General features: G+C 46.5%; 1 protein-coding gene across 14 annotated transcripts in view; it reads left to right on the top strand.

Moving 5' to 3' along the window:
• The window catches only part of TRIM66 (tripartite motif containing 66), a 70,538-nt gene that overhangs the window by 23,466 nt on the left and 34,612 nt on the right, over positions 1 to 12,460 (top strand). For 12 of the 14 annotated variants that reach the window (XM_031007650.3, XM_063710945.1, XM_063710954.1 and 9 more), the window contains 4 exons: positions 7,233 to 7,336; positions 9,248 to 9,395; positions 10,586 to 10,718; positions 11,048 to 11,164. In XM_031007650.3, the coding sequence (XP_030863510.3) occupies positions 7,233 to 7,336; positions 9,248 to 9,395; positions 10,586 to 10,718; positions 11,048 to 11,164 (502 nt within the window). Of the gene's footprint in view, positions 1 to 192; positions 991 to 4,531; positions 4,701 to 7,232; positions 7,337 to 9,247; positions 9,396 to 10,585; positions 10,719 to 11,047; positions 11,165 to 12,460 lie in introns of those variants that run through there. The other 2 variants (XM_063710952.1, XM_063710953.1) reach the window with 2 other exon arrangements.

Below are 12,460 nucleotides of genomic sequence, written 5' to 3'. Positions count from 1 at the left end.
TTGCTCTGTGCTTTTGAAATTATGCTGTACTTGTAGTCTTGCCCCATCCTAATGTCTCCTCCAGTCAACCCTGTTCATCCTTCCCTTTTTCACTCCCTGCTTGTGTGTGACTGGATCTTCCTGGTGGGTAGAGTTAGCTGCCAAGGGAGACCTCCCAGGACCTTTGTGCATCATAAATGTGTGTCTTCTCCATCCGAAGTCCTAATCCTCTGCTTGTGACGGACAATTGGTCACTATGGCAACTGACTGTGACGTCACAGGATAAGGACTTCAGGTGAAGTGGCAGGAGCAGGTGAGTATGTAGGAGACAGATTTCAATGTCTGTTGAAGGCCCCCCCACACCCTCCTTCAGTGCCGGGGGCATGGAGGGATATCTTGGGCTCCTGCTGTTTTTTAAAATGGTGCGGTGAGAGTGTGTGCCTGGCATCTGCGTGCTGCAGCAGTGTGGGGCTGACAGAGTGTGTCAACTTGAGCTCTGGCTGTGCAGGCACCGCTGCTGCGTGAGCCTGTTATTCCATTCTGGATTGCTATTTTGATACCCAGATTGCATCATTCTTCCTACGTATAAACAGGGGGTCCCCAGGGCCCTGCTGCTACTCACTTCACCACCAACACTGTTGTTGTGATGAGCTCTATTTAAATGAGCTGCCGGATCGGGGCAGGTTCCAGCCACACATGAGCACTGTCATTTTGGGGAACATGGAGGGCTGAAGGATTTTTGGATGGAATCCTAAAAGGCTGAGAGTGCTGTCTCCCGAGCTGTGCAGAGGGCGACAGAGCTAGTTCCTGAAAGTTGAAAATGTCGTTTTCTTCCTTCTGAGCTTCTATTCCAAGGCACCCAGAGGATTAGGAAGGAGATGCAGCTAGGAAGAGAGTCGCCTCTTTGAGGTCTCCCTCTTGCTGTTCAGTTTGGGAAAATTGCTGCAGAGGCTTCGAGATAAACAGAAACAGGAGGAGTCAACCAAGCTCTTTCTTGCAGGAGTATCTCAGGTGAGCTAGAGAAATGCAGCCCTGGCTGGGGATGCATCAGAGAAAGGAGGAGAGGATCCAGGCTGCTCCCCTTACCCTATCCAGTATCCACTCCCCGAGGCTTAGGCCTTGCAGCCCGCCTGGCTGCAGCATGCAGGGTGGGTGTTCCTGGGCGCTTGGTAAGCACCATCCTCTGGGACCTGTGGTGGTCTCACCTGTCGCTTCTCTGACTTCTCTCCCAGTGTTGCTCTAATCACGGCAGCAGGGCCACAGATAAGCCTGCTGGCAGCTGGGGCAGAAGCAGCAGTCACTTTAGGGGTGACTTGGACAAAAATTTGTCTTTCTAGCAGGGTCTGGGTATTTGGGGATTGGGTGCAACATGTTTCTTGAAGGTGGTGCTGCTCTGAGTGGTGGGTTGGAGGAAGCCTTCAGGGGCTGTGTGGTGGGGGCCTTAGCTGGTGCTCCTGGTGCTCAGTAGACTGGGGCTGCCCGGGGGTGGGAGGGCAGAATTGTTAGTGAGGATGTCCAGCCTGCCAGAGGATACAACTAGAGTGTTTTTTCTCATTGCTTAGTGTCTGACAGAGGCATAGGGAGGTAGAGCATCTTACCTGTGGCTACAGAGGTAATCAGGGACTGCTTAGTGGTTCACGGTATCACCTATGTTATACAAGGGCCATGTGATTTTAGCTAAGCTCCTCCCTGTCTCAGGGCCTCCATGTCATCATCTGTGTGGTGGGGAATTGGCTGGATCAACAGTGAAGCTCTGTCCAGCTTTGGGTCTACGGGTTGGAACTAGCGGAGGAGCATCAGGCTCCTCCAGCGGATGCTATTGCTCTGTTGGGATCAGAGCTCGGACCCCAGCTTCAAGTTGCCTGGAGCCCTGGACAAGAGCTGTGGAATGAAGGCTTCCTAACCCTCAGAGGATTGCTTAGCATTGGCCTCAGGCTTATGCAACGAGTGTGTCCTCACTTGGTGGCCTAAGCTGACCTGATACCCCCTTTCTGAGACCTCTTTGGGATTTCTCTCCTCCCCTACCTCTCTGGTGTCCGTGTTGCCTTGGCCCTGCTGTTCATGTCTGAAAGGTAGACTACCCAGTGTGGGCCCCACTTCCTTGCTGCCTCACTGAGTCCTAGGCTCAGCACATGTTCTAGGTCCCAGCAGCGGTCTTGGCAGTGCCAAACCTCAGGCTGCACTCTAGGCCTGCTCATGGGTCCTGCCGTTGAGCGGGGAGTCTGCCTCCCAGCTCAGTGCCAATCCCCGCATACAGGGATCTCAGGTCACTACCTGTCTGTTGGGAATCTGCCCTTTTCTCTGCCAGAGGGGAGCTCCATCACAGCTGAATTCAGAATCTTTCTTAACTTCTTAGAGTCTCTTTTTAAAGCGGGGTGAGCCTGCCTTTCTCAGCTGCATGATACAGGAGACAGCTATCAGGCTCAGCCACAGGGGAAGGGGATGCTCTCTCTAAGGTGCTGGGTCTGAAACTTGGTTGTACGTCGTATTCGCCTGGGGAATTTTTTACACATGTAAAGTGCCTGGTTCAGAGAGTGGTGGCGTACAGATGAAAATTTATCCCACACCTCTCAAGGACCAGAAGTGTTTGCACTTGTGACAGATGGACTAAATGTCCTCCGTTTTCGGAGCTGCTCTCCTAGGCTCCTAAGTTCTCAGGAACACCTCTGGTGTCTGTGACTTCCTTATTCTGGAGGCAGAAGCCCCACATCTCCTGAGGATAATCATGTGGACTTGGGGCCCTGTCTCTATATTTCTCAGAATCAGTGTTCTTGTATGTGAAACACAAGAGTAGGGCTGTCATTTGAATAATAATTAACTGGATAAAATAGAAAAAAGCATGATATCTAAATAATATTTTATGTGCAGTGTGATTTAAATATGTATTTATAACTAACCTAATATTAAATATTGTTAAGTAGATGTTTGATTATACATAGCTCTAGGAGTTGATATATTCCTTGTCTAAAGTAAAACTTTGTTTTGATATCCTCATTAAAAGATGGAGAATCTCTTTAAAAATAATAAAAAGTCAAGGTTGACACAGCTTGATGGGGTTAGGAACTTTGTGAGGGAAGAGAAGAATTTCTGGACAAAGGTGTTGTGACACAAAGGGAGTGCATGTCGTTTGGGTCCACTCTGGGGCCCACAGCCTCCCTGGGACAGTGCCTGCACCACTGTGATGGTTCTCCATCTCTGCTCTTTGCTGCACAACCCCTCTTAGAGGGCTAATCTCTTAAATCCAGGATTCCTTTCAACTACGAGCTTGTTCCCTGACTTTCTGACAAGGCTGATAGCCAGGGTGCCATTTGGCTGTCTGTTCCTTCCTATCTTGCCCAAGAGAATATTTTTATTTATTTATTTATTTATTTATTTTTTTGGAGACAGAGTCTCACTCTGTCGCCCAGGCTGGAGTGCAGTGGCATAATCTCAGCTCACTGCAAGTTCCGCCTCCTAGCTTCAAGCAATTCTCCTGCCTTGGCCTCCCGAGGCTGGGATTACAGGGTGCCCACCACCACGCCTGGCTAATTTTTGTATTTTTAGTAGAGACTGGGTTTTTCTATGTTGGCCAAGCTGGTCTCGAACTCCTGACCTCAGGTGATCCTCCTGCCTTGGCATTCTAAAAAGTTGGGATTACAGGCATGAGCCACCGTGCCTGGCCTCCAGGAGAAAAAAACGTCTGGCTGCTGTACGCAGAGTAAATGGGTTGGATAATTTGTACTCCCCTGCATTCCTATTCCCTCATTTTAATGGTGTAGAAAGTAAGGTTGAGTGAAAGGGGGTGACTTACCCAAGGTTACATAGTTAGATACTGCCAGCCCTGGGCCTAGAACTCATATTTTTTAATTAAAAACTTTTCCCAAGCCCCACACCTCTGCTTTCCTTATAAACCTGCACTGGCTTTTTTTCCAGAAAACTTCCAGGTGGCTTCTTACTACTTTCAGTGCTGTGAGTGCAAGGAGTACACATGGAACACACAAACTCCCGAAAAATGCAGTCCTCTGCCAGGCACAGTGGCTCATGCCTGTAATCCCAGCACTTTGGGAGGCTGAGGTGGGTGGATCACTTGAGGTCAGGAGTTCGAGATCAGCCTGGCCAACATGGTGAAACCCTGTCTCTACTAAAAATACAAAAATAGCCAGGCGTAGTGGCAGGTGCCTGTAATCCCAGCTACTCAGGAGGCTGAGGCAGGATAATTGCTTGAACCCAGGAGGCGGAGGTTGCCGTGAGCCAAGATTGTGCCGCTGCAGTCCACCCTGGGTGACAGAGCAAGACTCCACGTCAAAAAAAAAAAAAAAAAAGAAAACAGAAATGCAGTCCTCATTTACCATCATCAACTAGATTCTTAAAAACTGTGATTTTAAGCAAAACAATGTACAGCAGTTCCTTAAGTAAACATCCTTTTGTTATAACGTTGATGAAAAAAACTGGTTTCATTATATGTCATCATACTTAAAGTTGCCGTTTCCAAGAACCTATCACTGATGTTAAGTGAGGACTTACTCTATAATTGTTCAATCTGCTAAAAACCAGGTAATATCCTTTAATACCAACTGTGGTTTATTTTTGTGTGCAGACATATGAACAGGTATTTAAAATGCAATGTGATATTCGTTGTACTGGAAGGATGTTCAGGGTGCTGTGGGAACCCAGAAGAGGGACTAGTTAACTCATCCTGGGGGAAATTAATCCTGCTGCTCAAAGGTGGAACATTTGAACAGGTATGAAAGGATGAATAGGAGTTTATCTGAAAAGGAGAGGGGCAAGAAAGAGTATTTCAGGAAGAGGAAACAGCATTTTTCACAGACACAGAGTCATGCAAAAGTTTGGTGTATTCAAGAGATAGCAGAGATGTTGGGCATGGCAAAAACACAGGTTGTATGGCAGGCAAAGCTAAAGATGAGATTAGAGAGAGATAAGGTCAATTTGCAAGGGGCATTGAATGCCAGGCTGAGGACTTTGGCTTTAAGGCCAAGGGAGCAGAGGATGTGTGATGAGGCCTTGTTTGACCTATTCAGTTCTTTCTCTTTTTTCATTCTGCTCGTGAGGCCATGTTACAATGACTGATGTTTGGGTATCTGGTACCAGGGAAGTCTTGTGGAAGTCGTTTTCAACAATTAGAGCAGCATTTCTGTCCTGCGGTAGATGAGGAGGTCGCCTCAGGGTGAGCCAAGTGGAAGGGAGGGACAGTAGCCTTATTCCCCTGGATGATGTCACCTGTGGAGAGCATCCTTCTCCACCTCTGGCCATTGTTCTTGACAGGCAGGAGAATATGCAGGACATTCCAGATGCAGTCCTGTCATTAACACCCATGGCTCTGCAAAAACTCAGAAAGTTTTTCTTTTCTTTTCTTTTCTTTTTTTTTTTGGTGGGGTGAGGGAGTATTAAACTATTATTTTTCATGATTTTGTGGATTTCTATTTTCCTGGGATGTATCGGTTAGCTTTTACTGCATAACAAGCCACCTCTAAACTTTGTGGTTAAAACAACTAAACTTTATTTATTTTATGATTCTACAGTTTGGCTGTTTGGGCTGGGATTCTCTGGGTAATTCTTCTGGTTTGGCTTGGGCTTAGCTAATTATGACTGTGTTCACTCTTGCATCTGTGTTCAGCTAGTGGGTTAGTTGGGGCTGGCTGGTCTATGATGGCCTCAGGTGGGATGCCTGAGACAACTGAGAACTCTCTCTGCATGATCTCTCATCTTCCAGCAGTCTCAATGCCAGGTTAGATTTTTCACATGGCACTCTTAGAGTTCTAAGAACAAGAGCAGAATTATATAAGGCCACTGAGGTCTAGGCTTGGAGAACTTGTCACTTTTGCTGCATTCTGTTGGCCAAAGAAAGTCACAAGGTGAGCTTAGATTCAAAGGGCAAAGGGTCCTACCTCTTTTAAAAATTAAAAACTCATCACTGACCTGAAGCTCGTGGAGAGTCTTACCTTTTGATGGTAGGATTGCAAGGGTATGGATGCAGGAAGGGGAAGAATTTGTGGCCATTTTTTGAATCTACCACTAAAACTAACTTTCGTCACCAGAGAGAGTTGGTGATTGAGTTTACTGCATTACTGTGAATAGGATATGAGGAATCTTTTGAACTCCAAAGTTGACATTCATGGAGGACCACGTGATTTCTGAAGTTTTATCTAATTTAATCTGCACAGCAACTCTTATTTTCCCTATTTTACATATGAAGAAACTGGGGTACAGAGCAATTAAGTGAGATTAAGTGTTTTGCCCAAGGTCATTGGCTGGTAAGCCTGGTATTTGGACTTACATTTGTCTGACTATAAGTCTGGAGCAACTGCCATCATATCATTCTTTCGTATTTTGAAGAGATGAGACAGAGGAGATTGTAGCGGTACTGCTGCATTCACTGCCATAGCCAACCCCTTTCCAGATCACCCTCATCCCTGGACACAGGTACCTTGCCCCACTCCAGAGGCTCATTTTCTTGTTCCTAGTAGGTTGACTGCCCTTGCGGTGGGCCGGCAGAATCACTGTGGTCTCCAGGGTGGGAGTCTTCTGCTGCTTTTATAGTCCAGAAGCCCACTATGCTGAAGAATATGTTAGAGACTGATGTATTTCTCTGGGGAGAGATTGTAGGTCAAGCTGTTCATAGGTAAAATATATATATATATGATGCATCTAACTTGGACTATGGGGAGAGAGCCCTCCAAAAGACCTCTGAGCCTCAGAGGCAGACTGACTGGTATATGCTGTACTAAGAGAAAAATACCACCTAGATGAGCGGGCAGGGAGGCCTTGCCTTTCTCTGACTAAAGCCTTCTGGAGGCTGTAGCTTCGAGATCTTCCAAGCCATCCTGCTATGTGGTAACCTTAATGACCTGGAACTGTGCCCGGACTAAACTGACTCTGGATCTTGGCTAGTGATGGGAGCTGTGCTCTCAGGGATGTGGAATGAGGAATGGGAGCGGCAAGAAGGCACCTGATTGTCAGAACCAAAGCAGGGTTGGGCCTGTAGTAGCATGGTTTATGGGGTGGGGAGGAAGGTAGGACCAGGTAAAGACAAGAATGTGAGGAGACCAGATGGTCTGTAGGGAAGGCCCCAATGGGATGGTCATGTTCAGGGTACCCACATACTAAATGCAGGCTATGGCATCAAGTGTAGTTCATTTTGGCAAACATGGGTATTGCCACGTATCTTGGTGTTGTATATTAGAAAGCCTTATGTCCAGGCCTTAGTTATAATCAGCCATGTTGCCCTGACTCTGCTATCTTTCTTTCTTGCACAGAGCTCATCTCCTGTCCTGGGTGTGAACGAGTGTATCTTACCAGGGATGTAACTGAACATTTTTTTCTGCATTGTGTTCCTACTGAGCAACCCAAGATGGCCAGGGTAAGTCAGGACAAGGAAAGAAGCAGCTGATCTTTTTCAGAAATCTGTGAGGCCCCTGTCCATAAGTCTTCTATCCATCCATCACTCCATCATCTGATTTGTTACTTCTCCATCAGTTTTCCTAATCATCCATCCATCCATCTAGAAGAAAATAAAAATGCATGAGTTGGGGGAAACAATGAGGGGGTTTTCTATTAAGTGAAAATACTGACTTTTTTTGTGTCAATCCCTTTAGCAGAAGGTGAATGTAAGTTAAGGTATATTAAGAGTTGCTTACTGTCTATATAATTATTTTTCTCTCTCTTACAGCTCTTGCTGAAAAATACCAGTACTGGGCTTTTGTTTTATTTTTTTAATCATCCTGAGTTGAAATTCATGTACCAGCCTGGATTAAATGGGTTTATTAATCTTGCCTGTATTTAACAACTATCACCTTTTTCCTGAATTTCCTAAATTTTTTATCACTTATTGGCCGGCAGCCCTTCTGTTCCTCTTTCCACTAGGGTAAATTAGTAAATTAGTAATTTACTAATTTACTTACTTGTTCCTGTATCTGATTTGTGTTGAATGTCTCACATGTGCCAGGCCCTGTGCTGGACATTAGGGAGATCGACCCATATACTCTACATTCAAGGAATTCATAGTTTAATTAGTAAAACTTTCAGAATTCACATCAGTTTGGTGGCCTCTGTGATTCAGACACAGATAGGCCAACTTTTCCAAATCTCCCCTTCTCTTGATGTTTTATAATAGCCCGGGCAAGATATTTGCTTACGAAATGAATGAACATTTGGACTAGGAGAGGCCTAGGTACCCTCAGATCAGGCAGAGCCCAGGTGTGGGAGCACATCTCTGAACGCTGGTCTATACTTGCCCTTTCTTGGTTGCATTTAACCATCTTGCTGTGTACTCCCATATGTGGGCTTTCTCCTCTCTGAAGCGCATTGAATTTCCTGCTTTTGCCAGTGCTTTCCCTCTGTTACAACATTTTCCTCCCTTATCTGCCTGGTGAACCTACTTGTCATTCAGTATCCAGCTCAGATGTTTCCTTTTTGTAAAACCTTTCCTAGCCACTCCTAGACTGAGTTCCAGGAAGGCTTCCTTTGCTTCCTTAGCATGTGTTGCATGCTTTTAATTACAGCATTACTCAGTTAATGTGTACCATCCTGTGTGCTGTGGATAGCGTGAGATCAGATCCTTGGCTTACGCATCTGGGTATCCTTAGCTTCAGCACAGGACTCGTGTGAACAGCCCCTGAGACAGCTGCTGCTGCTGCTCCTTCTCCTCCTCCCTCCCTCCCTCCCTCCTTCCCTTCCTCCCTCCTTCCCTTCCTCCTTTTCCTTCTGCTCCTTCCCCTCCTCCTCTCCTCCTCTTCCTCCTCCTCCGTCTTCTTCCTTCTCCTTTTCCTTCTTCCTCCTCCTTTTTTGAGACAGGGTCTTCCTCTGTTGCCCAGGCTGGAGTGTAGTGGTACGATCTTGGCTCACTGCAGCCTTGACCTCCTGAGCTCAAGTGATCTTCCCACCTCAGTCTCCCTAGTAGCTGGGACTACAGGCATGTGCCACCACTCCCAGCTGATTTTTGTGTTTTTTGTAGAGATGGGGTCTCACTATGTTGCCCAGGCTGGTCTGAAACTCCTGGGCTCAAGCAGTCCTCTTGCCTTGGCCCCCCAAAGTACTGGGGTTACAGGTGTGAGCCACCGTACCTGAAGTAGCCACTGTTCTTTTGGTCACAAAGGATGCTTCCTTCCACAAGCCCCGGCATGTTACTCCCAGACAGCTCTGCAGAATAGATTACACTCCAAACTGGTGGAGGAATAGGCCTGCAGGACCCCTGTCTTTAGAGCATTTACCACTTGTGGAGGCAGACCCAAATGAGGATAACATCAGTAACTCCAGAACTCTCTGCTTCCAGAACTGCTCTGAGTGCAAGGAGAAGAGGGCAGCACATATCCTCTGCACCTACTGCAATCGCTGGCTGTGCAGCTCTTGCACAGAGGAACACCGACACAGCCCTGTCCCCGGGGGCCCATTCTTTCCTCGGGCCCAGAAGGGATCTCCAGGTACCAATCCCACCTCTCCCTGCCCACTCCCATGCCCTAAAGCAGGGCTGAACCCTAAGATCCCTGGAGAATAGCTCTCCGATCTTGTTTTCTTGCTGGGGGAGAAGGTAGGGACAGTCTCAGAGCCTTTCCCAAAGGAAGTCTCCTTCAGAGTCAGAGGGGTGACTCACTCTCGTCCCTCCCTGTTGGGGGTGGGAGTGGATGAGTGTGGATGAAATGGTATAGGGAGGAAAGTGTTGAATTATTGTGGAAGCTGGCTGAGCTCCCTGCCTTTCCCCTCTAGAGTAATCATGCTACCCTTCTAATTTATTTACTTGATTAACTTAGTCTGGATTAGGGCTTGTTTCTTTGTCTATCCAGCACCATCTGTTTTATTTTATTTTTATTTTTATTTTTTTTTGAGATGGAGTCTCACTCTGTCACCCAGGCTGGGGTGCAGTGGCATGATCTCGGCTCACTACAACCTCCACCTCCTGGGTTCAAGCGATTCTCCTGCTTCAGCCTCCCAAGTAGCTGGGATTACAGGCATGCGCCACCACGCCCAGCTAATGTTTGTAGTTTTAGTAGAGATGGGGTTTCACCATGTTGGCCAGGCTGGTCTTGAACCCCTGACCTCAGGTGATCCACCCACCTTGGCCTCCCAGAGTGCTGCGATTACAGGCGTGAGCCGCTGCGCCTGGCCACCATCTGTTTTAAATGACAATCTTCTTGAAAGTCTTTTCTCAAGGCCCTTGAATTGTGAGAGGGGTTTTACATCTGTCAGATCCACAGGAACCAGAGTTCATGATCCATGTGATCTAGCCTGGAGCCTGGCAAGGCTGGATAGCTGGTTTCAGCTCCATTAAAAACAGAATCCTGATTAATGAACAGGTTGAGGTTAATTGTGAAGGATTCATTATTTTGCAGGAGATCTATGTGGAGTAGTAGCAAGCGCCTTCCTCAGCCTCTGGCAGGTAGTGGGATGCTTGGGCTTGATGGTGTGCTATCTCTGGACAACAGGGCAAATCCAGCCAAGCTCAGCCCAAAATCCTCCTTGTGCCCCTGGAGAGTTATCTCCTGTTTATACCACTTCCCCCGAGCTCTGTATTTCTGCAGTGTCCTCTGAAGGCTGAGGGCTGTGCAGCAAAGCTTAACTGAGAGGTTTGTCTACCTGAGCAAGAGAAGCTCACTTTCTCTGTCTTCTCTGGCAGGAGTGAATGGTGGTCCCGGAGACTTCACCTTGTATTGTCCTCTACACACACAGGAAGTACTCAAGCTATTCTGTGAGACATGTGATATGCTCACTTGCCATAGCTGCCTAATGGTGGAACACAAAGAACACAGGTGGGGCTGACAGACTGCCTGAAATGGGCTGGGGAGGGCTCTGGATTTCTTACTTGTGAGAGCTCTGGGATTCCCCGTGCATCAAAATCTTCTCTCTGCCCAAGCCAACCTACAGCCCCTGGGCTGAAGTTTTTCTCTGCTCCTGTTGTAGGACTTCCCTGGAAAAGGCCTAATGGGCCAAGAGCCTGTGGTGCCTTAGACTTTCCCTAGAAGTCATCACAGCTTCCATGGGTCTGGCTGAGACAGTTCCCTGTGGAGATTCCCGCTTGGTTGGCATGCTCAAAGTAGGACTCAGCCCTTCTCAGCTTTTTCTCTGCCTCATCCCCTAGGTGCAGACATGTTGAAGAAGTTTTGCAAAACCAGAGGATGCTTCTGGAAGGCGTGACTACACAGGTGGCACATAAGAAATCCAGTCTACAGACATCTGCAAAGCAAATTGAGGACAGGTAGCACAGGCTAGTGCCTTGCCAGTGCTGGAAATGCTCTGTTCCCGCACACCGGGGTTCCAACACCAGGCCGTCAGATGTAGTGCCTGTGAAGAGGAACTGTGGTTAAGCAGATGTGGGCATATGTCCTAGAAGGCATATGTCTTGGCCTTAGAGGTCTCAGGGCCAGGGAGGGGTCATTAAGTCATCACTTGGTGGCTGAGACCAAGCTAGGTCAGGATGATCAGAGTGAGTCTGGGTCAAAGCATATGCCTTATGAACTAGCCAGAAGTTGGTGCTTGAGAACAAGGGTACCAAGCAGACACTAGGGAAGAGAGTGCTGCTTATTATGAGGGTGGAACAAACCAGGGGCAATCTGTGCTTTATCACCCCTTTCCCTGTGTGTTCTCTGTAAATCTACAAGTCACATGAAATCATTGGTATTTTACATAGGAAGAGGAAGTGGTAGGTGCTGAGAGCACCTCATGTGGCAGGCACTGGGTTGGGTATCATATATGCATTATTTTGTTCAGTTCTTGCCATTCTTTCAGTTAGCGATTATCTCCATTTTACTGATGAGGAGACTGAGGTTCATAGAGGTTTGGTAACTCATCTGAGATCACACAACTAGCCAGTGACTGTGCTGGGTTTAGATGCTAGGTCTGTGGTGACTTCATTGCCCATGCTTTTTAAATTTTTAAAAATAGCTTTACTGAGATATAATCTACATATCATAAAATTATTCTTTTTAAATGTATAATTCAGTGGCCTTTAGTATATTCACAGAATTGTGCAACTGTACATAATTACTGTCTACGTTTAAAACATTTTCATCCCCCCAAAAAGAAGCCACAATATAAACATTATTATGTTTATTATAAACATTATATTATGTTTATAATAAACATTATATTAATGTTTATAATAAACATATATGTTTATTATTGTTTATTATATAATTATATAATATGTTTATTATTTATTATATAATATGTTTATTATATAATATGTTATTATGCCAATAATATAAACATTATTAGTCACTCTCCATTCCCCCAACACCCCCCGGCCCTCAGAAACCACTAGTATACTTTCTGCCTCTGTTTACCTCATGGCGACATATATTGGAGCATCCTCCTTTTAAAGACAACAAATTACAGTAAATCATTCCCATACTTTCTCTTTTGGTCCTACCTCTAGTGCTGTGTCAACTGGTGGGCTACTGGGTTGACCTTGGTGTAGACTTGAGGTTTACCTAGAGAAAACCAAGCTGAACTTTGATCAAGTGGGGCTTTGTACAAAAGGTGGGATGGTGGA

Source organism: Gorilla gorilla, chromosome 9 (assembly GCF_029281585.2).
Source record: "Gorilla gorilla gorilla isolate KB3781 chromosome 9, NHGRI_mGorGor1-v2.1_pri, whole genome shotgun sequence".
NCBI lineage: Eukaryota > Metazoa > Chordata > Mammalia > Primates > Hominidae > Gorilla > Gorilla gorilla.
Note: the sequence above shows the minus strand (reverse complement) of the source record. Positions and strands in the feature narration are given on the sequence as shown.